General features: G+C 39.4%; 1 protein-coding gene and 1 non-coding gene across 2 annotated transcripts; one reads left to right on the forward strand and one right to left on the reverse strand.

Annotated features, from left to right (window-relative positions):
• The first annotated feature begins 9,537 nt into the window (after positions 1-9,537).
• Positions 9,538-9,644, forward strand: LOC148092880 (U6 spliceosomal RNA). Its single transcript, XR_015714732.1, has one exon. It is a non-coding gene; the product is annotated as a U6 spliceosomal RNA (small nuclear RNA).
• Positions 9,645-14,965: 5,321 nt separating this feature from the next.
• Positions 14,966-24,870, reverse strand: DPPA2 (developmental pluripotency associated 2). The gene is made up of 7 exons (XM_016212504.2): positions 24,838-24,870; positions 22,938-23,082; positions 20,639-20,784; positions 20,486-20,539; positions 19,807-20,074; positions 17,937-18,132; positions 14,966-15,365 (listed from the first exon to the last, which is right to left on the reverse strand). The coding sequence occupies exons 1-7, from the start codon at positions 24,868-24,870 to the stop codon at positions 15,287-15,289; spliced, it is 921 nt and encodes a 306-aa protein (XP_016067990.1). The 3' UTR covers positions 14,966-15,286.
• Positions 24,871-25,297: the final 427 nt, after the last annotated feature.

Consider the following 25,297-nt stretch of genomic DNA (forward strand, 5'->3'; position numbering starts at 1 on the left):
GGCATTAATAGACATTAACATATTTAAAGCATTAGAATGATATATTAATTCTCAAAGGGTAAAGTCTCAGGAAGGGTATACTCAGGGAGTACAGGTGAGTTTTAAAGCTCATGGCACACGCTGCTACTGTCCAAGAGGGTAAGTAAAATTTGGTGACCTTGAGAAGAACAGGACTATATAAACACTAAAAAAGGAGAGCTATACCACATGTACATAAACCTGTGGTGTTTAATTACTCAGATCCATGCTAGTTCCTGACTTTAGTCTCGATCCCTTAAGGGTGAGACCAGACTGTGCACATCTCTGCATCACAGCCATAGAACTCGAAGTGTGTTTCATAGACCAACATCATTGCCCTCGCCTGGGAGCTTATTAAAAATGCAGAATCACAGTCTCCACCCCAGACATAATGAGTCAGAATCTGCATTTCTAAAAATCTCCAAGTAATTTTAGTGTACATTAAAGTTTTAAAGAAACACTGTTCTACAACACTAGCATAGTGTCTTCTGTACCATTAGATTCAATACATGTTAATTACCCTCAAGAAACAAAGCTTCATAAATTGCAAATATTATCAGGTATATAGGTATGAGACAAAACATGTAACAGTTTGAGAAAGTTTTTTAAAAACATAACAACATACACATATCAGGAATATTGTACTTTTGGGGAAATTCACAATAATTATATGCCGAAAGAAGGGCATATTCTAGCATACTCATATTCAACATGAGGTGTTTAGCCCTGAATGTGAGCAAAACAATCCAATAGTGTTGGAAGAAAATATTAGAATTATATTTACATTTTTATTTTTAGAAAGAGCTATACTAATATTCAATATTCAGGTTGACATTTTTAGCTACCTCATTATGCTAGATAGCAGCAACCTCAGTTTATTGAAATTATCTGCAGTTAATGCATACCTTGATAAGTGAATGTAACTAAATAGACAAATGATTTCAAAACATTAATTTCCATGAAAATGCAGATTGAACATATCTTGGTCTCCACTTATTTGTGGTGGACACTTCCAAGACCCCCCCCATGGATGCCTGAAACTGCAGATAATACCAAACCCTCTATCTACTATGTTTTCCCTATACATATATACTGAGGATAAAGTTTATGTATTAGACACAGTAAGAGATTAGCAACCATAAGTAATAATAAAACAATTACGATATACTGTAGTAAGTTATGAAAACGTGGTATCTCTCAAATGTCTTACTGTACTGTGCTCACCCTTCTTGTGCGTATTCCTGAAACTGTGCAACCAAACCCTACTTTCAGTAAATGGCTTGATGTCACTCATTTCAGGGGATCCCTTGCTGAAGTCTTCCTGTGGACTCCATGCTTTCTACCACAACACGTTGCCATCAATCAGAAAACGTTTTTTGTTCATGTCTTTCATTCACAAATTTAATGCCTTTTCCATCTTAACTAAGTACTTACCACTCATTGGGGCCAGGACTCTTGCAGTTTGAGGTGCGACAGCAAAATTAGAATGAATTTCTTTTTCCTTCTTCACAATTTGCAGATAGAAGATTCATTCTTACCATAAATCTTAACAACCTCAGCAGATGATTGTTTGCTTTCCCTATTAAATCAAGAACTTTTTACCTTTTCAATTAAAGGAAACACATTACAGCTTCTCTGGCATATCTGAGTTCTCAGTATCACTGCCCTTGTTTAGGAGCCATCATGAAGAAAATAAGGGTGAGTTGGACACAGCACATACTGCAACAGCCAATCTGATAACCGGGGGGGGGGGGGGGCTGCTAAGTGACCAATGGCCTAGTAGCTTACACAGCGTGGAGACATAGGACAAAGGGATGGGCGGGTGGGAGCAGGACACCTGAGATTTCATCAGAGCTTCTGAGATTGGCATGCAATTTAAACTTATGAATTGCCCACTTCTGGAATTTCCCATTTAATATTTTTGGACTGTGGTTAATGGCAAGTAACTAAAACCATGAAAAGCAAAACTACAGGGAAGGGACTACTGTAATCCAAATACAAAGCAAGCAATAACAAAAAAGGCTGCGTAGGCACTTCTAGTCCTTATGCAGAGGCTGTCACATTCAAGACAGAAACATTGACAAACTACGTTTAACCTAGTCAACCCCGAATCCCTAAATTTTTAAACAGCTTTGCTGAATTATGATTAATATATAAATAACTGCACATATTTACTGTGTATAATGTGTTGCCCTAAGAGCACATTGCCATTTCTGCATATTGTGCTTTGTGAGACAGATCTTCTAGCTTGGACAGCTGATAAGCTGAGGTCTCAGTAAGAAAAACAAACAAAAAAAACAAGAAGAATAGTGCATAAAGTGAGTTTTATTTCAAAGAATAAAGGAACCCACAATTTTTATTTTAATTTAAACACATCATGAAATTTCAGACTATCAAGAGTCAAAGACAAGGACCTATAATATTCTACAGAAGTGGAGAACGTGGTCATAGTTAAGGGTCACAAGTTAGAATAGCTTTAGACCTCTCAACAGTGCTACTGAAAACAAGAAGACAATGAAAGAAACATTCTCAGTTCTGGAAACAAATTACTTAGATTTTTGAATTCCATATCCAACCAACCATTTAATTAGTGTAAGGGCAGACAAGAGTACAGACATTTTGAGGCACGCAATTTCCTTTTAAAAACTTACTTTCCAAAATACTCTTTCTCAGGAAGCTGTAGATATGGTTCATTAAAATACCAGCATAGCCCGGCCAGGCATGGCTCAGCGGTTGAGCGTTGACCTAGGATCCAGGAGATCGGGGTTCGATTCCCGGTCAGGGCACGTGCCCGGGTTGTGGGCTGCAGCCAATCAATGACTTTCTCATCATTGATGTTTCTATCCCTCTCTCTCCCTCTCCTTTCCTCTCTCTGAAATCAATAAAGATATATTTAAAATAAAATAAAATAAAATAAAAAAATAAAATAAAATACCAGCATAAACCAACAAAAGGGGAGACGTGGAGTCTGGAAGACATATCAAAACAAGGAGCAAAGGAAGATGAAGATAAAAGAAAATTCTGAATAAGAGTTGGCCCTGTCCATCCTGGGTGGAGAGGGCGAACACCCGTGTGGGGCAGGTTGGAAGAACCTGAGAGTTCCCGAAGGTGACGTTGACAGACTCCCTGCTGCGAGCTAACATTAACAGACTCAGGCAAATGGAAGTGGTGGGGTTGAATTTAGTAATAATAGGTAACATTGAGGATATGCTTACTGTGTGAACAGACAATCTAACACTTTGAATATGACCCTTACTTAATGAATATTATGTATTGTCCCCATTTTACAGAAAAGGAAGGCAAAGCTGAAGAACTAGCTAGTTCAGTCATGCAGTTGGCACAGGGGATAAAACCCAGGCAATGCGACTCCAGAGACTTTCTTCTAGTCATTATTCCATACCGACTTGCCAAGACCACAGAAATGCCACCAATTAAAAAAAAAACAACTGCCCAAGAAAAATTAACTTTAGGAAAAACAGAAAATGGCATAAAAGAGAAAATGGCATAAAAAAAATTATACTTTTCTACATGATTATGTTGTGAATGGCATTTTCATAGTCATAATATAAATATTAAATACTGACCTAACCAATATTATGATACAATGGTATTTAAAATATTGGGGGAATGACCCAGTAATTCCACTGCTGAGAACTTATTGGAATGGCCAACTTAAAGCACTGAAAATGTTGGCCTGTAAGGAAAGAAAAATGAAGGACTAGAGACTTCTGATCTTAGCAAGTCTTTGGGACTGATTGATTCTTTATGTATATGCAGTTAAACTACATGCATGCATTTAAACTCTACAGATGCATGATTAAAATAACAATTGCCAAAAGAAAAAAAGATAAAGTAACATTTTAAGGAAAGAGAGGAATCACCTACATTTTTTCCAATCCTATTCTTATCCTCAAAGGAGTTCAGGACATGCCTCCCCCTAAATACACCACTTTGGCATAAGCGGACTCTTGAGAAACAGTACATGCAGGAAGGGCTCTGACCTACCTTTTCTTTTCTTTTTTTAAAATATCTTTTTATTGAGTTCCGAGAGAAACTTCAATGATGAGTCATTGACTGGCTGCCTCCTGCACGCCCCCTACTGGGGATTGAGCCTGGGCATGTGCCCTCACCGGAAATCGAACTGTGACCTCCTGGTTCATAGGTCAATGCTAAACCACTGAGCCACGCCAGCTGGGCTTCACAAAAATAGTTTTGTCTAAAAGGTATAAAAGCTTTCTGCTCTGGTCACTTCTTTAGGTCTTCGTTCTCTTATGAAGGCCCCCATATACTTGCAAAAAATTAACAAACCTGTATGCTTTTCTCCTGTTCCTGTCTAATGTCAGTTTCATTCTTAGGCCCACCCAGAAATCCTCCGAGGGTAGAAGAGAATTTTTCTTTCTCTGCAAATTCATGGATGTACATGCTGCTCCAGTTCTTTGGGAAGCAGGAACTGAGACTGAATTAGGAATGCAAATGGCTATTGTGGAGGAAAACTTGAGGGGGGGAAAAAAGAGGTAAACACAGGATTAGGCAGAGGGAGATGTTAGACTGCCATGCAGACCTGACAAAGTCACCCTCAGCCCAGGGAGAAGTTCTGGAGCAAAGATTAGAGGAGTCCACATTGGGCAGAAGTGGTCTGGCCCTTGTTCCACTACCTCACTCAGCCATTAACAGAGAGCAAGGGAGAAAGAATGACCTCGGCTGGACTGCCCAGTTGGAAGCTCTCAGGTAACCGCTCTCCTTGTCGTTGGGCCGTGAGTCCTTCCTTGAAAGGAGATTTGAGCTGTACTCTTCAGTGTTAGTCATATTTCTTTTAAAATATCTGAAGCCATAGTGTACATGAATGCATGCTGTTTTTCTACTTAGCTGTATTCCATGTTTATTTTCACATTATTTTAATATTAATGAAGTGATTCTTACATTCAAATTATTTTAATATTAAACTTAATACAATGTGTATATTCATTTCACACCAGTATAAAAGGGTACGGTAAAAACTAATTCCCTAGGCCAAGCCCCAGTTGCCCTAGACTCTCCTTTGAGAGGAGCCACAACGACCAGTTTCTTGCATGTTCTTTCAGGGACACCCTATAGACTAAATAAGTTAATACACGTGAAGTGCTTAGAACACCGCCTCACTCCAACCAAATGCCGCATAAATGTGCGCTGTTCACAGTGCAGGCAGAGATGGTAGTCCTGGCAGTGGAGTGGTGGCAGGTACGTGTTTATCCACCTCAGTCTGTCTTAGAGGCTAAATATTATTACAACTGTAATAATTTAAACACTGTTATAGAAGGACAATGAATAACAAGCTGCTGTGATTACCATAATCTCCTAAACTAATATAATAAACAAGTACTGTACAGAAATTAGATGTCAAAAAATAAATTATCTATAAAACTCTGCATAGCCCAAGGTCTGAATTAGAGCATTAGAGTGAGAAATGGGAAGACTTGTGCTAATTAGATGTTGAGTGTGGAGGAGACATAAAATTATTCAACTTTGCCTCTAGTTAAGGGTACTAGAAACTTAATACCTAGCACGGTCAACTGGCATATCAAAATCAAGTCTCTGCTCAAAGGATGAGGCAGGTTACACTGAAAACCTCAATACTAGATAAACTCAATACATGCTAAATTGTGGCCGTATCTTAATTTCAGTGACTTATCTCACAGATATACTCTCTTCCAGCATAATTTTTAATTGAAATAAATTTGGGCCCATAACGCCTTGGGGTATGAATTGTGGGTCTATCATTTATAGCTGGGTGACCTAGGTTCAACTACTTTAACTTGTCTGAGCTTCAGTTTTCTTATTAGTAAAATAGGGGTGATATGAAGGACTATATGAGTATTTGCTATTAGCAGTGGTGAATCTTATTTTCTGACTCAATCTAGTTCTAGTTACTGAACATTTCTATGCTGTTATGATTAAAATATCTTCTTTTAAAAAAGGGAACCATAACCCTGGCCAGGTGGTTCAGTTGGTTGGGGCTTGATTTTGATCACCGAAAGGTCATAGGTTCAAGACCTGGTCAGGGCACATACCTAGGTTGCAAGTTCACTCCCCATTTGGGGAACATATGGGAGGTGCCCAATAAGTGTTTCTCACACCAATGTTTCTCTCTCTCTAATAAAAAACAAACAAAAGGGAAATATATACAGATGTTGGGTCTCAAGTGATTTATGAAGCCATAAACTATATCTAAAATACAAAATTGCCATTCCATCAACAGGAAACTTAATGTTGGCATATTTGAAAACAGAGCAGAAGGATATGGCCCTAGGAAAGGTTTTTTGTAGTAGACCTGATATGAAAAACACTGAAAAGCAGTTCATGCATTCCCCAGAGAAATCAGACCACTGGTATGTTTAGAGTGATTAATAATGTTAATGAGTATTTAGCACTCTTGGAAGGATAACTTAATTGACTACACAGTCTTAGGGGACTAAAAGTGCAGTGTAAGAATGGAATCCTGGCTTTACTTGAGTCAAATTTTGAAGCCAAGAAAATTAAACAAGGATAGGAATCCATGTGTTTCAAAGACATGATTTGAACAGTGTTCTATTTAAAAAGTCATCAAGAGCCATCGGGGCATAGTGGGATTAGAAGGGGGGGGAACACTACTAATTTACATTAGGGTTGCATCATTGCTCTAAGCATCTTGTATTTGCCTATAGACTGAAACTTTGGTATTGAGAAATTACTATGTTGAAATTTCAGATAGCTTATCTAACATAACAGCTGCTTGCCCAATAGAGGGCGCTCCTGAAATAGAATGATTTACAGTGAAATAATTACGTGGAGAAAATAGTATTTGAGGCAGAAATAGCTGAGGGAACCACAGACTCATATGGTTTTTGGATAAGTTCTAATTCTTTAGAGGCATTATCAAAATTATCAGTGAAGGGGTAATTGAACCCACAGACTCCTTTTACAGAATTCTCTAAGGAACATAAATTACAGATATTAGCATCTTGGTTGGACACCAAGAACTCGAACAGTACAATCACTGCCTTGAGGAAACATTCTTATTGAAAAGACAAGGGATACTCTTAATGCAAAGCTAAATTACAACAAAACGCAGTATATACAATAAGAATTCAGAAACAAGAGAGGCAACTCTCAACTCTTATGTGAGGAGGGCTTTGCTGTTTGGTGTTTTTATTGGAGGGGATGGAACAGGCAGGGAAAGGTGAGTGGAGATGACAGGGCAAGGTGGGAGGACAGCAGGAACTACAGCCTAGAAGTGGAGAAGAAAAAAAATCTTCTCTACTGCCAGTCTGGAGTAGAAAATTTCCACTAGGAAATCTGAAAAATAAAATTGAAAATAACAGATTATGAACAGACATGAACTTCCTATTAAGAGAGTGGCAGAGATAGAGACTTCAAGCAGGAGAGTTAAGCAAGGAAGAAAGCTCAAGACTGACAATCAGGACATTTTGGAGGAAATTTCCATGGAAGGTACAAAATGCTATCTCAGGTCCTGCTTCATAATTTCCCAAGGTTCCTGCTTAATAAGGGCACAGGTTCTCCTTCCTTTTTCACACTTTCTCCTGTCTACTAAAAATAACAATAGCTACCTTTTAGGAAAGATCTGTTTTCTGCCTGGCCAGGTGTGGCCCAGCAATTGAGCATCGACCTAGGATCCAGATAGTGGCTTGATTCCCAGTCAGGGCACATGCCCAGGTTGCAGGGCTCAATCCCTGGTTGGGGGCATCAGGAGGCAGCCGATGAATGACTCTCATCATTGATGTTTCCATCTCTTTCCCTCTCTTCTCTCTGAAATCAATAAAGATATATTAAAAAAGAAAACAAAGAAAAAGAAAAAAGACCTGTTTTCTGTGAGGAGTTTTATAGGCATTCTCTCACAAAACAACCAGTCTGGTAAGAAACCTCACTGTCCTTTTACTGATGGATTCCTAGCTGTCAAGTGGTGAAACTAAAATTTGCCCACTGCTTTAATTCCAACATTAATATTCTTTTCACTGTATCTTTAAAATTCATAGAGGCTAAAGACAGGCATGGGAGATCCTAATCTTCAACAGCGATGATGGGAATAGTGAGGTGTCCCAATGACACATGAATATGCAGTGAGTAGACAACTGTACATTTCCTTAGCTCATATACCATTGTCTAACTTGAAGGGTAAGATTTTTTTTTTTAAGAGATAGGAACATCAACGAGGGAGGAACATAGTTTGGCTGCCTCCTGCACACCCTCTGCTGGGGATTGAGCCCACAACCCAGACATGTATCCTGATCGGGGCTCGAAGTGATCACCTCTAGGTGCGTGGGACGACGCTCGACCGAGCCACACCGGCTGGACCAGATTAAGTTTTAAAATTATGCATAAACCTTAACTTGGCAACATGTAGAGTTTCAACAAGGTTTTTTTTGCTAACAGGGATGTGCCTGTGGGCTTTTAAGAAAGTCTTTTTTACATTCTGAAGTAACTTCCAAGTAAAAAAATAAAATCACTTTCAAGTTTGTAATGTTGGCCATATATCCACTAATTGCCTTCGTACAATAGATGATAAATAGGTAAGGAGTGTTTCCATCAAGTTGATATCTCCTCCTGACTGCTGCATGCTTAGTATTATAGATTAATATTACAACTCTGAAGCCACACTCATCTGTGACACATTTAAGACGGACCTCGTAGCACTTTGCCCTAATCTGTTTTGCCCTGAGAGCCCAACTGAGCACTCTCCGGGAAGGCTTTCAAGTGCCATTTGATCTTTCTGTCTCTCTCCCTCAGTCTGGGCCCCTATAAAACACTGATGGACAGCTGAGCCGTTAGCCATCAATAGCCTGAGTTCAAGGTAGCCTCACTTTAATTCTACAAAATATATTGCAGGTCACAAACACTCATATTCTCAAGCTTGTAGAGTTTGAAATGTAAGTAATAAAAGTGTAAAGGGTGAAATTAAGTGCTTACTTGGGACCATAACGCCTCCCTTCCCTTCCCTCCCCTCTTTCCCTCCCTCCAGAGAGGAGGACACATATGAGAAATTACAGGCAGCTAAGTTCATTCCTTTTTCAAATGTTTTTATTGATTCTTAGAGGAAGGGAGAGGGATAGAGCGATAGAAATATCAATGAGTCATTGATGGGCTGCCTCCTGCACGCCCCCCACTGGGGATCGAGCCCGCAACCCGGGCATGTGCCCTGACCGGGAATCGAAGCACGACCTCCTGGATCCTAGGTGGATGCTCAACAGCTGAGCCATACCCGGCCGGGCGAAACTTCTAGCTTTAAAAACACTGGTCAGAAAACAGGATTGCCAAGCCGGGCATGCCTCAGTGGTTGAGCGTCGACCAAGGATTCAGGTGATCAGGGTTCAATTCCTGGTCAGGTCACATGCCCGGGTTGCGGGCTCGATCCCCAGTGGGGGGCATGAGGGAGGCAGCCGATCAATGACTCTCTCATCATTGATGTTTCTCTCTCTCTCCCTCTCCCTTCCTCTCTCTGAAATCAATAAAGATATATTTAAAAAAAAAGAAAAAGAAAACAGGATTGTGCTCACTTTGGCAGCACATACACTAAAACTGGAACAACACATAGAAAATTATCATGGCCCCTGAGCAATGATGCCGCACAATTTTGTGAAGTGTTCCATTAAAAAACAAAAACAGAAAACAGAAGGATTAAATATACATGAGCCAAGAACTTAAGGAAAATTACAACTCAAGCTAAAAAAAGAACCACTGAATAAATTCAAAGAACCAACGGAGGAAGGAAATAATGCTAAGTAAAATAAGCCAGTCAGAGAAACACAAGTACCACATGATCTTACTCATATGTGGAATCTAAAGAACAAAATAAACTGACGAACAAAATAGATCCAGAGACAAAGAAGCATGGAACAGACTGAGGAATCTCAGGGGTAAGGAAGGAGAGGGGGGAGTGTGTGGGAGAGATTAATCAAAGAACTTACAAGCTTATATGCATAACCCACGGACACAGACAGTAGTGTGGTGAAGGCCTGGGGTGGGGAAAGGGGGTGGGGGTGGGGTAGAAGGGGTCAATGAGGAAAAAAGAGGACATCTATAATATTTTCAACAATAAAGATAAATTGAAAATAAAAAGATATTAAGGAAATTGAAAACAAAACAGCAAGGCAGTGATCTAAACCAGAAATCAGTTGTAGTGGACTTGGACAGGGAATGCCCGGATGCCCCTGCTAAGAAAACAATGTTATCAGCAGAAAGCCTCCAGCTTTGGGCCCCGGGAGAGTACCACCCTTAGTTGAAGACAAATATCCTTGCCCCAGGCCTTGGTCTTCCCCAAGCACCCCAGGACCAGAGACTAACTTGGCTAGAGTATAGTGCACAAACTTTTGACCCAAGGTGAAACGACCCTGACATTTTAGCTCCAGAACTTCCTCCAGAGGTTGACCAAGGCTTTTACTCTGTTCAACTTGCATCACAGTCTGGTTTCTCTCTTCAATCTTGCTTTCTTCCTTCCCTTTTATTAGTGGTAATCCCACAGTTGCTCCCCCAAATCCTGTACCCTACGCTTCCCTGAAGTCTGATCCCTGAAGATCCCTATGTGGGCAATGGTCTTCAGAAAAACTAGTAAGATGAATAAATCGCTAGTAAGACTGAAAAAGAGAAAAATAAAATAAACAAAATATAGAATGTAAGAGAAGAATTAACTACTGACATAGCAGACAAAAAATATAGTGATAAGTTAACTTTGAAAACTTGGAAGAAAAAGTTCTGGACAAATACAAGATGAAACTGTAGCATAAATGTAAATAGAAAGCTTGAATAAACCAATAGTGATTAAAGAAATTAAAAAGATGATCATATACTTCTTCCCCTTAGCACACATCTTTGCTTAGATGTTTTCACATAATACCACAGATTTTCAAGTGCTAAATAATTCTTTTTATACACCTTATTCCAGGGAATAAAAGAAAACATTTCCAAACTTTCTTAATGAAACCAGTATAATTTATATTATAAAACTAAGTAAGTCAGTATGTGAAAAAATGATAAACTCATGTAATACAATTTTACATAGAATATTTTAATGCATGATGATATTAATTGGTCATAACACACAACTAAAAGGTAAACTTAAAGTCAATTTTTAAATTAAAAAAATCAATTAATTTGCCCTCGCCAGTGTGGATCAGTTGGTGGGGCATCGTCCTGTGCAGAGACATTGCTGGTTGATTTCTGGTCAGGGCATGTGCCCAGGTTGCTGGCTCGATCCCCAGTAGGGGACATGCAGGAGACACCTGATCGATGTTGTGCTCTCACAATGTTTCTCTCTTCTCCCTTCCTTCCTCTCTAAAAATCAATAAATTATTCTTTCTTTAAAAATCAATTAATTTTAAAAGTATTTTAGATTCATGAGGCCACAATGGTACTCTAAAAAAAGAGTGTTCCTTTACAGAATGTTAAAAAATGAATAAAGACTGATAGTTTGCAACCCTCGATGTAATAATTGATTCAGGCATGAATGACCATTGGATTCTAAGATTCGTTGGGTGAAGGGCTGTTGGAAGAGAGTATAGAGGAGGTAAATGGTGATGGGGGGGGGGAAGAAATTAAATTTTTAAAAAGGTGGTGGACAAGATAATTACATGGTGTCAAACTCAGCACCCTACAAAGTTATAAATTTCAAAGTGAAAACTGCACTTAGACCTTGGAGAAGGTGGTCATCACTGTAAGAAAGTCATAGCATTTTTAATATGACTCAATCTGAATTATGTACCTTCTCATGCAATGAAATATGTTGTTAATCTCATGTATAAGTATTCTTCCTTTTTTTAAAATACATCTTTATTGGTTTCAGAGAGAGGAAAGGAGGAGAGAGATAGAAACATCAATGATGAGTCATTGATCGAGCCCACAACCCGGGCATGTGCCCTGACCGGGAATCGAACCCCAATCGCCTGGATCGTAGGTCAACGCTCAACCGCTGAGCCACGCCAGGCAGGGCTAAAATATTGGTCTAAAAAATGTTTTAGCTGAATCTAATCAAGTCTCTAGTTTTACTTTTGAGTTTATAGAGAATTAGTCAAAGAACACCATGAGAAAACAATCCAGAATTTGGTATAATGTACAAGAAAACTGACCTATTCCCTCAAAGATATAAAAAAAGATCCTTGATTAAAATGAACTAGAAAAATATTATAATCAATTAAATGCCTGAAACTGTTGAATCCTGGATTTTTACCTGAAACTGCTGAATCCTGGATTTTTACAAGTACAAAACATATTTTAAGGACAATTAATCATATTTGAATATGAACTAGATATTAGATGCTATTATAAAATGCTTATTTTTTAGTTTTGATAATGACACTGATTATAATGTCCTTATTCTTAGAGGGTGCATGGTAAAGCATTTAGGGGCAAAGAATGTGTCTGCTTACTCTTCGTGGCAGGGTAACCAATAAAAATCAAATGGGAAAGATTTTTCAAATGTGGGAGAAATGATAAGTTGAAAACCTGCTATTTTTTCAACCTTTCTTTGCTTCAAAATTTTGGAAATATAATAAATTGTATAAGCTAGAAAAATAGAAGAGTGTTTCTACATTGAAATTCATGTTTACCATACGTATGAACTAAGGGATAATTTCTCTCAGCGATGCTTTGCAGTCTTCAGTGTACATGTCTTGTAATTTCTTAAAGTTTATTCCTTTAATAGTATTACATGCTATTTTTGATGCTATTGGAAATGAAATCATTTTAATTTTGTCAGATCATTGCTAGCATATACAACTGATTTTGTGATTTATATACTCTGCAAAACTGTTGTATTTGTTAATTAGTTCTAACAGTTTTTTGAAGAATTACTCAAGTTTTCTATGTCATAGCATCTGTGTAGACAGTTTTACTTGCAAATTTCCAATTTAGATGACCTTTATTTCTTTTTCTTGCCTAACTTCTGTGGCTACAACTTCCAGTACCATCTCGAATAGTAGTGGTAAAAATGGGCATGTCTTGTTCCTGACTTCAGGGGGAGAAATTTCAGCCTCTCACCGCTCAGTGTGTTAGCTGTGGGCTTTTCACATGTGACCTTTATCGTGTTGCGGCTGTTCTATTTTAGTCTTTTTTTTTTAATCCTCACCCAAGCATGTTTATTTTTAATTTTTATTTTTAATGTCTTTATTGATTTCAGAGAGAGGAAGGGAGAGGGAGAGAGAGAGATAGAAACATCAGTGATGAGAGTCGTCACTGACCAGCTGCCTCCTGCACGCCCCCCACTGGGGATCGAGCCCGAAACCCGGGCAGTGCCCTGACCAGGAACTGAACTGAGACCTCCTGGATCCTAGGTTGATGCTCAACCGCTGAGCCATGCTGACCAGGTGAGGATTTTTTTAAATTGACTTTTTTTTTTTTTTTTCATGCGAGAAACATTGATGTGAGAGAGAAACATCAATCAGTGCCCCCTGTACATGCCCGGCCAGGGATGGAACCCCCAACCTAGATATGTGCCCTGACCAGGGAATCAAACCCACTTTTTGGAGTACAGGATGACGCCCCAGCAACTGAGCTACCCAGCCGGAGCTCCATTCTATTCTTTGTGTATTCAATATTGGGGTTGGATTTTGTTAAATGCTTTTTCCCCTTGCGTCCAGATGTGGTTTTTTAATTCTATTAATGGGTATTCATTTTATTAACAGCTAATAAAATGCTTCAATTAAAATGAGAAAAGGGAAAGAGAAGACAAAAAGGAACTGAAAAATGAGGGCAATAAAAAATATTGCAATCCATCTCTATCAATTGTTTTAAATATCAACGATCTAAATATACCAATTAATCAATGGAATGAGAGGACAAGCCAAAGACTAGGAAAAATATTTACAAATGACTTATCTGATAAAGGAATGTCACTCAAAATATAAAAAGAACTCTTAAAACTTAAGCCCTGGCCGAGTAGCTCAGTTGATTAGAGCATCATCCAGATGTCAAGGTTCAATTCCTGGTTAGGGCACATACAAAAAAAAAAAAAAAAAAATCAATGAATGCATAAACAAGTGAAACAATAAATCAATGTTTCTCTTTCTCTCCCTGCCTCTTCTCTATCTCTAAAAGTCAATAAAAAAATTAAATAGATTATAAAAGATTACTAACCTTAAAAGTAACTTAACAAAACAAACAGCCAAGTGAAAAACAAATGGGCAAAACACCTGAACAGACAAGTCAGCAAAGATATACAAATGACAAAGCATATTAAAATCACATCATTTGTAATTAAACAATTGCAAATTAAAACAATGAAATACCATTACACACCTGTTAGAATGGCTAAAATCCTAATCACTGACAACACCATATGCTGGTGAGGACATGGAGCTATACAAACTCTCATTCATCGCTGGTTGGGAATGCAGAACGGTACAGCCAATTTTGGAAGACAGTTTGGCAGTTTCTTATAAAAAGAATCACTCTTAATGTAAGATCCCAAAATCATGCTCTTTGCTATATAACCATAAGTTGAAAATACATGTCCACAAAAACCTGAACACAAGCCATTTTATTCATAATCACCAAAATTTGGAAGCAACCAAGATTGCCTTCAATATGTGAATGGTTAAACAAATTCTAGCACATCCAGACGGTGGAATATTTAGTGCCAAAAAGTGGGTTATCAAACCATGAAAAGACATGGAAGAACGTTAAATGCATATTGCTGTGAAAGAAGTCAATATGAAAAGGCTACTGTATAATTCCAACTGTACGACATTTTGGAAAAGGCAAAGCTACGGTTACAGTTAAAATATCAGTGGGTCAGGGACTGGGAGCAGGGAGTGCCAAATAGAGTACAGAATTTTTAGGGCAGTGAAGCTATTTTGTGTGGCTCTATAGTGGTGGATGCATCTCATTACAGTTGTCGAAACCCACGGAATGTAAGACACAAAGAGTGAACCCTAATGTCAATTATGAGCTTTAAGTGATAATGATGGGTCAATGTAAGTTCAACAAATTTACCATTCTGGTGCAGGGTGTTGGTAGTAGGGGAAATGGGGGTTGCGGGGGAGGGGGCAGAATTTGGGAACTCTTACTTTCTGCTCAATTTTCGGAAAGCCTAAAACTGCTAAAAAAAAATCTATTAATTAAAACAAAGCCAAATTATATTCTATATAGCTAAGTACCTGAAGCAGCGGTGGCTGTCACTTTTTGGGCAAATCTCAAGTACAGAATCGACATTCACATCTGTATTCAAGGCATCAGGCAACACTGAGAATGTCCAAATCAGCAATCATCAAGATACAAGTTAATTGAGCTGTGAGCTCTCCACCATTTATTCTTTATTGAGAGTATCCAAACCAGGTTGCTTTTTCTTCCTCACTTTAACTAATCTTTCCATCATCCTTTTATTCCTATAAAACAAGTTAGAAAAGAATTTTTTAAAACTTAGAATAAGATAATCATTCCATATCAACCTCTTGGAAATGACCAATAAAACAAGGAATCCACTTCTGGAGTTCCACACCCTCAACCTCCCCTAAGAATGGTAGGTGAGCCTAGCCCAGCGTGGCTCTGCGGTTGAGCATCAACCTAGGATCCGGGAGATCATGGTTCGGTTCCTGGTCAGGGCACATGCCCAGGTTTTGGGCTCGATCCCCAGCAGGGGCGTGCAGGAGGCAGCCATCAATGACTCTTATTGATGTTTCCCTTTCCCTCTCCCTTCCTCTCTCAATCAATATATACAAATTGATTGGTAGGTGAAAGAATTTTATGTGGTAAATAAAGAAACAAGATATCAAGCCTTGGGGGTGGAGGGGGAGAGAGTAACCAAAGAATTTATATGCATATATGCACAACCCAAGGACACGGACAATGGTGGGGAGAGGGACTGGGGAGGGGGAAGGGATGGGATGGAAGGGGTCATTGGGGAGAAAAAGGGACATCTGTAATATTTTAAACAAAAATAAAATTTTAAAAAATAAAATAAAAAAATAAAAGGTGCCGCTGGTTGAGAACCAATGGGGGGCATAAACTCTAAAAAAAAATATATATATATATATATCAAGCCTCACATTCTGTACACAGTTGGTTCCACTTCTTTAACTTTATACTCTCCCTTCCTTTCCCAGTTTCTCCCCCATCCCTTTCTGTTCACACATGCTCATGGTTTTCCCATTAAAAAAGACAAAGAAAAAAAAGAGGAAAGAAGGAAGCTCCCTTGATATTACTAATTTCAACTAACTGCTATCTCCTCCTTATCACTCAGGTTGTAATTATCAATATGCCCTGTCCTGTCCTTCTCCTGCTCTACCCTAACTTGTCACTGTCACAAACCTGCTTCTACTGGCCGTCTCAACCTACTCTCAGAAAGGCCACCAATTATGGACTAAACTGAAATTCTCAGTGGCACTGCAGCCCTGGTCAGTGTGGCTCAGTTGGTTGGAGAGTCATCCCACGCACCTAAGGGTGGTGGGTTTGATTCCCAGCCAGGGCTTCAGATCCGAGGGCATGTGCGGGAAGCAACCGATGGATGCTTCTCTCAACACTGTTTCTCTCTCCCCGCCCTCCCTTCCTCTAAGATCAATTAAAAAAAAAAAAAAACAGCACTGCATTATCCATAATCTTACATGTCCATCTCACTGCCAACCACTTCCTCCAGAAACTCTGCCCACTGCTCCTTTTTCTCACTTATTTCCCAGCTTCTAACTGTACTTCCAACTCTCCTTGCTCACCTGCCATCAATATATTGATTTTTAGAGTTCTTTCCTACGTCCCTGTTAATTCCTATATACTCTCATGTACAATTTAAATGCTAATGACTCCCAAAAATATTTCCCTGTAACCCATACTTATATCTCAGGCTTCTAGACCCATGTCAAGCATCTCCCAGGTATCACATTCTTCCCACTAAACTGGACAGATTTCTACCTTTCCTCCATCTAATAAGATAGCACTTTATTCCTTTTACTCCTACATCTCTTAAATTTGTCCCATTCCTCTTTAAATTCTTTGCCAAGGTCATAAATTATGTTTTATCAGAATTATTATAGTAATCTCTTATTTACCCTGCAACCTAGTTTCTGCTTCAGGATTTCAATCCACTTAAAAAGAAAAAACCTTAGCTTCCCTCCATACCCACACCTCACATCACCTCCACCCAATTCCATCAGCAAAAGCTGTTACTAATGGGTGACCATTAGGAGGTCTATAGTCTATAGAAAATCTAAAGCATTGCTTGTGTATGTCCAGTGTATATTTTCCTGAACAGTGGGTGTATAACTATCATTATATTCTCAAGGGAATCTATGTCCCAAAAGTAACTGAGAAATTATGACTCACAAGATAATATGAGACCTTTATTGCAGATAGAAACCTGTCAGTGGTCTACTTTCCCCTTACCTAGACTTATGTCAATACAAGCTTCAATCATATTGACCTATTTGCAATTTTTAAGTATGTCATGCTCTTTTATTTCCAGGTATTTATATGGGCTATTCCCAGTACCAAAATGTTCAAATTATTATTTTCCAACCGATAAGGTCTTCCTCAGTACAGGTAATCCTTTCTGAAGTTTCTCTAAGCTATCTCAATATATATACTACCCATATTATATATACTACCCATATATTTTCAGAGCATCTCTTTTCATTTCAGCATGCTATATGGATTTTGCCATACTCATTTTTCTTATCCACAGCTAAATATCTGACATGTTAAGAAGTCTGTTTTTTCTTAAAACAGGTCTCTAAAATTGAGGCAATTAATATTCTAACTTGTCAGATACTTTAAGATTGCTAAGAAGCCACATTTATCTGAGGTTTAATCCACTACACCAAGTTCTTTTTCCTTCCTATCTTTGCCTGATCTATAAAACAAATTAATAGAACAGTATGTTTACCTTCTGTTTTCTCCTACTAAGCTGTTCAGAAACCCATTTAGACATCTACTTTTTTATGTACCATATAGAAAAATATTTAAGTTACCTCTTAACACATTCAGGGCATAACATATTATCTTCTAGGTCTGGAGATGGGAAAGTGCAGGCTGGTAACAGTAAGAGAGAGATCATCTTCGTGGGAGTGTCAGGCACCCAGGCATGACCTGCACGGAACTGCAGGCGAACCCAACCCATTTTGTCTGCCAAGAGAGGTCTGCCATGGACCACACACCACCTGACACCTGGAGAGGAAAGAGAAACAAATATAAACAACTAAGATCAAGTAATTCAACTCCATTCAACCTCTCAGCATATCACTCTTGACTTTGCTCTTATATTCTGTTGATGGATCAACTGAATGAAAATCATGAAAAATGTAGACCAAAAGACATGATAATCTAACTTCACAAATTATATAACATTAGGAATAATAACAATTAAGTTTTAGAAATGCTTGCTTTGTGTCCAGAATATTGCTAAGTGGTTTACATGTATTCATACATTTATTAAGAACATTATTAATATTTACCTTCTATTTACTTTTTTTATTTATGGGTGAGGTAACTGAAGCTTGCAGTGCTAAATAATTTTCCCCGAACCAAGACACGGATCCAGGTATTCTGATTCACAACACATTTGTCTAGCTACTACATTGTACTGCTTCAAATATAAAAACAGGAAAAAGGATCTTTGTTTAAAAGCCCAAGGAACAATCTAATTGGGGAGATGGATATTTAAGAAAAAAAACAAGGTAAAATATCAAGTGTCTGAAACAGAGAAAGAAGCAGGCACTGTGAGCTTAAATATTCATAAAAATTCCCCAGTCAGACTGTAAAACAATAGATTATGTTTAGCACTAGATATCCAATAACTAGGCACGTTCCTGGATCATAGGTGCTTAATAACTGCTAAATGGAAAGATACTAAAAGGATGAATTAGTATCAGATGCTACTAGGTCATATGGCACATTAACGAAAATTAGAGGTGTCATCTTTGGGTAAACAGTCCTTCAGAGACAGCTTGGTGGCTGGAAGGCACTTTTGGAAATTAGCAAAGGGGGCCCATTCCTTTTCACAGGAGGGAGTGCAGCTTGGAGAGCAGACAATGGGCCGATCTCAGCTTCTGCCTTCCTTTTGGCTGGGTTTCTTGTGTAACAAACAATGCACATTCCTATATACAAGTCAGCCCTGGATAAAAAGAGGATCCAGAACACTTTTGGAAATGAGTTGGAGAGGAAAATAACTCAAGCAAAAAGGACAAGGGTCACTTTGTGTTGACCTGAGCTAGGGTTTGCTAACAGAGATGAAAACAAAATATCAAGGAGGAAGAGTTGGAAGTCACAGCTAAGTTATTTTCAAGATTTCTTAAGAGGAGAGGGCCCCCAAACATTTTGATTATTATTGCCTGCTTTTAATGTACCAAGTTGTATCCCAAAAATCTCCCAATCATTCTATGAGACTGAATAGATGTAATCTTTATTTTATAAATCAGGATACCGGGGTTTACGCTGAGTGACTTGCCAATGCCACATACCAAGGAAGTCGTTAGACAAGAACTTGAACCAGGGCTGTTCAAATCCCCACACTCTTACTCACCATGCTATGAAGAAAGCCTTGAGGGAAAGGAGAGAAAAAGCTGAAGACCTTTGGCTGTGGCTGACCACATTACAAGATTATGCTTTCTTCCCTCCTTGCACTCTGCTTAGTGATTTGAAAGGGTCACAACTCAATTACCTGGCTTAGAAATTCATCCAGGCAAAAGCTGACTATCAATCAAAAGTCCTCTATGAACCTAATATTCAATCTACAGATATTTTAACTAACTGTTTTCCTTGTACTACTTTTCAGCATTGGACTAATATAAATGTTAACCTTCTTTCCCTGGAATGGTATTCACTGTTTAACGTTGATCTTACCAGATGTTTGCAGCAGAAAATTCTCAGCAGAAATAGGAATGGAACAGGAATTCGCAGCCTTAGGTTGCACGGCTCTTGCAGCAATTCTTGACCACGCTGCCAACATGGCCTCCTGAGCTGAAGTTGTCACTTCAACTGTATTGGTCACTTCAACTATATTGGTCCATTCCTGTCTCTTCTTACTCTTCTGACTTTTCTCACTCCTTGCTCTCTTGCATTTCCCAGAACATGACTGCAGTGTGGCCTCCTGTGGTGTTTCAGCAATACTCTGCAAATGGGATTCACGGTGAGTTTTTCGTGAACTGCTCCTGACATGATGACTTGTGTCATTGTCATCATTCTTTATGCATTGACCCAGGGGGGTCAGCGTGGGAAAGGTTTAGGAACGCTAGCTCCCTTAGAGTAGGGTTCTCAACTGGGAGAAGTCGATTGCTAAAACTGTGGGGCAGGGGGGTTGCTACCAACATCTAGTGGGTAGAGACCAGGGATGTTTAGTCTGCTACAAAACCTAAAATACAGAGGGCAGCCCCCAAAACAAAAAGAAATTATTTGGCTCAAAATGTCAATAGCCTTGGTTGAGAAACCTTGCTTAGAGGTACAACATATGCAGAGATCCTGGGGGAAGGGGGAAAATTCAGTCAGAACTCACATTTACACTGTCTCCATAGTTCCCACTCACTTGTTTTTCTTCAGAATAAGCATGTTCCTTGAGCCTCAGATAAACATCCATTTTCTAAGGAAATTAAGAAGGGGAGAAAAAGTACAAGTTGATATATTGACGAAGTTTCCAATATCTGCTCTGAGCAGCAGAGATTCTCGCCAAGGTACTCACCTTGCCATCAGTGCTCAGATTCAGTTGTTGGCACCAGTTCTGCAAAGTGTCGAAACGCACTTTATGAACTGATGGCAGAGTGGTCGGCAAGGGAAGGATTGGTTTGGGGCGATCTTGGAATTGTCCATTCGTTTGAGGAAGATTAACTGAGAATAGAAAGAAACCAAAGTAGTAATAATTTAAAATTTGTAAGATTCTTTTATAATTTTACAAAGTTCTCACTTATTTCTTACAGCCCAATTTGTGCATATGTGTACCAAATATTTTCCTTCGTATTACAGGTAAGGTAACAGAATAAGAATAAAGGACTTGGCAGACTTGGGTCTCAAATGTAAGTTTGACATTCAAATTCCCATGCTTGCCCAGCCGGGCGTGGCTCAGCGGTTGAGTGTCGACCTAGGATCCAGGTGACCGGGGTTTGATTCCCGGTCAGGACACATGCCCGGGTTGCGGGCTCGATCCCCAGTCGGGGGTGTAGGAGGCAGCCTGTCAATGACTCTCGTCATTGATGTTTCTGTCTCTCTCCCTCTCCTTTCCTCTCTGAAATCAATAAAAGATACTATTAAAAAAAAAAAAAAAAAATCCCATGCTTTTTACACTACATACAGCAACTTGTTTTTATGACCATCAACACCACCTGAACAGAACATTACATTGGATTGCTCCTCCAAAATATCTAATCTAGCTTTTGGACCTATAAAAATCAAAGAAAGCGCCCAAACCAACAGTGATCAGGCTGCCCTATTTTTCTCTACAGCACTTTGCCTGTGCTCAATCTACTTGGCTGTAACTTGTCATTATCTACTTCATCTTTAAGTCCTTATTATTGACCCTGAAAAAAAAATAGTTCTGGAAATACTTATTCAATGCCTTTATATGAAGGACTGAGGACATATAGGGTCATGATATTAAGAGATGCTAGCTATTTGATCAGTAATTACTCACCCAGCAAAATATTAGATGTTGATTTTATCTTCCAAATACTATATGATCTCACTTATATGTGGACTCTAAAAAATCAGAACTTAGCCCGGCCAGGGAAGGCTCAGTGGTTGAGCTTCAACCTAGGATCCAGGCCATCGGGGTTTGATTCCTGGTCAGGGCACATGACCGGATTGCGGGCTTGATACCGTCAGGGGAGTGCAGGAGGTGGCGGTCAATGATTCTCTCATCATTGATGTTTCTATCTCTCTCTCTCTCTCCCTCTCCTTTCCTCTCTCTGAAGTCAATAAAGATATATTTATTTTAAAAAAAGCAGAACTCACAGAAACAGAGTAGAGTGGTGGTTGCCAGAGGTTTTGAGGTGAGAGCAATGGGGAGATGTTGATCGAAGGGTACAAATTTTCAGTTATAAGATGAATAAGTTCTGGGGATCTAATGTACAGCATGGTGACTATAGTTAACAATAGTATATTGTATGCTTGAAAGTTGCTAAGATAGTAAATCTTGCCCTTGCCAGTGTGGCTCAGTTGGTTGGAGCATCATCCTACACTCAGGTTCCATTCCCGGTCAGGGCACACACCCAGGTTGCAGGTTCAATCCCTGGTCCCAGTGCACACAGGAAGCAATTGATCGATGTCTCTCTCCCCCCTCTCCCTTCCTCTCTCTCTAGAAATCAATAAAAACATAACCTTAGGTGAGAATTAAGAAAAAAGAGAGTAAAATCTTAGGTGTTCTTACCAGGGTGAAAAAAACTAACTGTGTGAGCTTTATTCTGGTAATCATTTTATAACATATACATGTACCAATCATCACATTGTACACCTTAAAATTACAGTGTTATGTGTCAGTATTTCAGTAAAGCTGGGGAAAAATTAGTCTTTGTAAGAGGTATGTAAAGAATGTATTAACAAGCATATATGCACAACCCAAGGACACGGACAATGGTGGGGAGAGGGACTGGGGAGGGGGAAGGGATGGGGTGGAATGGGTCATTGGGGAGAAAAAGGGACATCTGTAATATTTTAAACAAAAATAAAATTAAAAAAAAAAGAATGTATTAACCAAAATGAAGAGAAGGTTGAGCTTCATGGGTTGGAAATTTTAGCTTCTATCTAGCTGCCCCATAAGACTACACTCCATCCAAAGCACTCCACACGCTGATTATTTTTTTATTATTTTATTTTGGTCTTAAAAGCAAAGCAGTACATAGTGTTTAGCAAATGACAAGCATGGGAGTTTGAGAAATCTCTTACCACAGGCAACTGAGGTGAGACTTAAGCTAGGACTTGGAAGGTCAAAGAATAGAAAAGAAAAATCAATTTTCCTGGGCTTCCTAGAGCAATCCTTGTCCTCTTACCTTTATTGTTTGTCCTAGGAGTCGTCAATTTGCCTTCTGAGGTTGAAGAAACACTTGGTTCCATTTGGTGTTCATTACATTCCTCATTAAATGGAACCAACGTGAGAATCACACTTTGTTCATCTAATTTATCCTCAAAGAAATCCTGAAAAAGGAAGGGTCAATCACAAATTCTCATTTGATGTATACAATTAAACTGCTTACCTTCAACTCACAACTAATGAGTAAGACACTGAGAAGGTGGATGGAATAAGGACCTGAGATTTCCTCAAATCTGATGTAAATTAGTAGACCCTTTACTAGATTAAAAAGAAAAAACAATGAGAAAATGGACAAAAACATTTACAAATGGAAGGGGTCTGTGGAAACCATTTTCCTCATGGCCTTTCTTTCCAACAGCTAAAACACTAAATACTTTCATTTTATCTCCTAAATCTGTATGAAATGTGTTGCTACCTTCCCATCTTCCATCACATGATTCACAATTCAAGCTATCATAACTCTCACTGACAGATGCAAAAATCTCCTATTATTCCAAAATCCATTCTAATTCCACTCTTCAGATTGCTCTCCTTCCTTAAAATACTTCCATCGCTTACCATTGCTTTTCTGGTAAATGACAAAACTTCCATTGTGTAGCCTGCACATTCCTAGGCAGTGTGGCCCCCTGCCGGCTACTCCAGCTTAAGAGCTTTCTGAGCTCCGGTCCTACTGACCTCATTTCAGCCCAGGGCCTGAGGGGGGAGCATGTATCTGTTTTACCCCCGTTGCAGTCACAGTAATACACAGTGCCCGTCACAGATTGGGCCCTCAATGCTCTTTAATGACCTAATGACGGGAAGATGAAGTGCACAGATAAGAAGTAACATTTATTGTTTTTGTACAGTAAACATGCGCTGTGCTAGATGCTTCCTGTATTTCTCATTTAATCCTCATAGCATATTTGTAGTAATTTATTACTTTCCCTATTTTACAAATTGGGCAACTGGGTCTCAGAAATTAAATGACCAATACCTCAGAGTAACACATGCTTGAGTAAATCTCTCAATTTAGCTTTTCCTCTCAAGACCAACGGTGAATAAACTCCATTTCGGCCCGATTGTAATACTTGCCCCCTACGGCAGCCAAGCGGGATCTGGTGCGGCCACCCCCTTTCCCTATTTAAATCATCTCAACGGCTTCCTCGTGCTCGCCATCTCCTCGCTTGCATATAGGGATTTTGCATTTGTATGCCACTTTTTCAAAGCACTTTCACACACATTCAATGGTCAGCTTCACAAAAGCATTGGCATGACTGGGGAAATATTACTCCACTCTAGAGATAGATGGGGGCTCAAAGCAGCTATATGACGGGCCCATAACCGTACACTTAATGTGGGCCAATTCAGTCCTCTAGCCTGGTACAGCAGCCCTGAAAATACCCAGGAAGCCTCTTGTCCTCCCCTCCAGTCCAGGGTGGCCCAAGCCCGGTCTGGAAACCCAGTGGATCCCAAAGCCAGTGAGAGTACATTACATCTCACTCCTGGAGGAAAGAAAGCTAACTGATCGTCACTCCACTTTCTGGGTTTTTCCGCATTACCCTTCCCCACGTTCTCTTTGCCGTAGCTCTGCACTTCTTTACCACTTTTATCTTGTCCACTCACAGCACGCCTTTCTGCAAAATAAACCTCACACTCTGCACTATGGAAAGAGCCTTTGAGTCTCCCTTTTACTCACCCAAAGATCAGAGCCACAATCACGTGGAAGAAAACCAATCACTCCCCCAAAGAGGGGATGCAAGGTGGAGATTTCTTATCTCCAGAAATTAAGGTTCAGGGCGAGAGGGGAACATACGCGAGCTGCAGAAAGGCTTTGAGACGCGAACCCGCGGGAAAAGGAATCCTATTCGAGCTAAGCTTACCTTCCCGCTGCCTTGAGAGCTCGGGCTCGCCATTTCCAGGGCCGCTCCGAGGAAGGCGGGGCCGCCAGTGCCCAGGAGGCCTGCAGGTCTCTCCTTTTAACCGGACGGTTTCTAGCCCGATTTCTCTTTTTATAAGCAAATGTCTCCCTCTGCTTCCTGTTTCTCCAAAGAGCTCTTTTCTTTCCACTCTTCCCGCCCCACCTCCATTCTCTGACTATGGGATCATTTTATCAGTTTTATCCCCTGTCTTGTCTATTAGGTGAGCTTTGAATTATTGGGTAAATAACATCCCTCGAAATATTTTTTAAAAGAGACATTTTTATCCTTCAGGAGTAAAGACTTGGGAGAAAACTGGAAGTAAAAAACTCTTGCAGACAAGTTACAATTGAACAGAGCAGGTTTAAACATTTGTCAGTTAATAGAGTCGATGAATGATGTTATTGCGAAAGGAATAGAAAAA

The sequence above is a fragment of the Miniopterus natalensis genome, chromosome 6 (assembly GCF_054644295.1).
Source record: "Miniopterus natalensis isolate mMinNat1 chromosome 6, mMinNat1.hap1, whole genome shotgun sequence".
Classification (NCBI taxonomy): domain Eukaryota; kingdom Metazoa; phylum Chordata; class Mammalia; order Chiroptera; family Miniopteridae; genus Miniopterus; species Miniopterus natalensis.

Excerpts from the sequence above, each read along its gene's own strand:
- DPPA2 (XM_016212504.2), bottom strand. The coding sequence starts at position 24,870 with ATGGCGAGCCCGAGCTCTCAAGGCAGCGGGAAG. Across the intron at positions 23,083-24,837 it reads GCTCTCAAGGCAGCGGGAAG|GATTTCTTTGAGGATAAATT; the intron begins GTAAGCTTAGCT and ends TTCCTTTTTCAG. Across the intron at positions 18,133-19,806 it reads TTTTCTGCTGCAAACATCTG|GTGTCAGGTGGTGTGTGGTC; the intron begins GTAAGATCAACG and ends TTTCCTCTCCAG.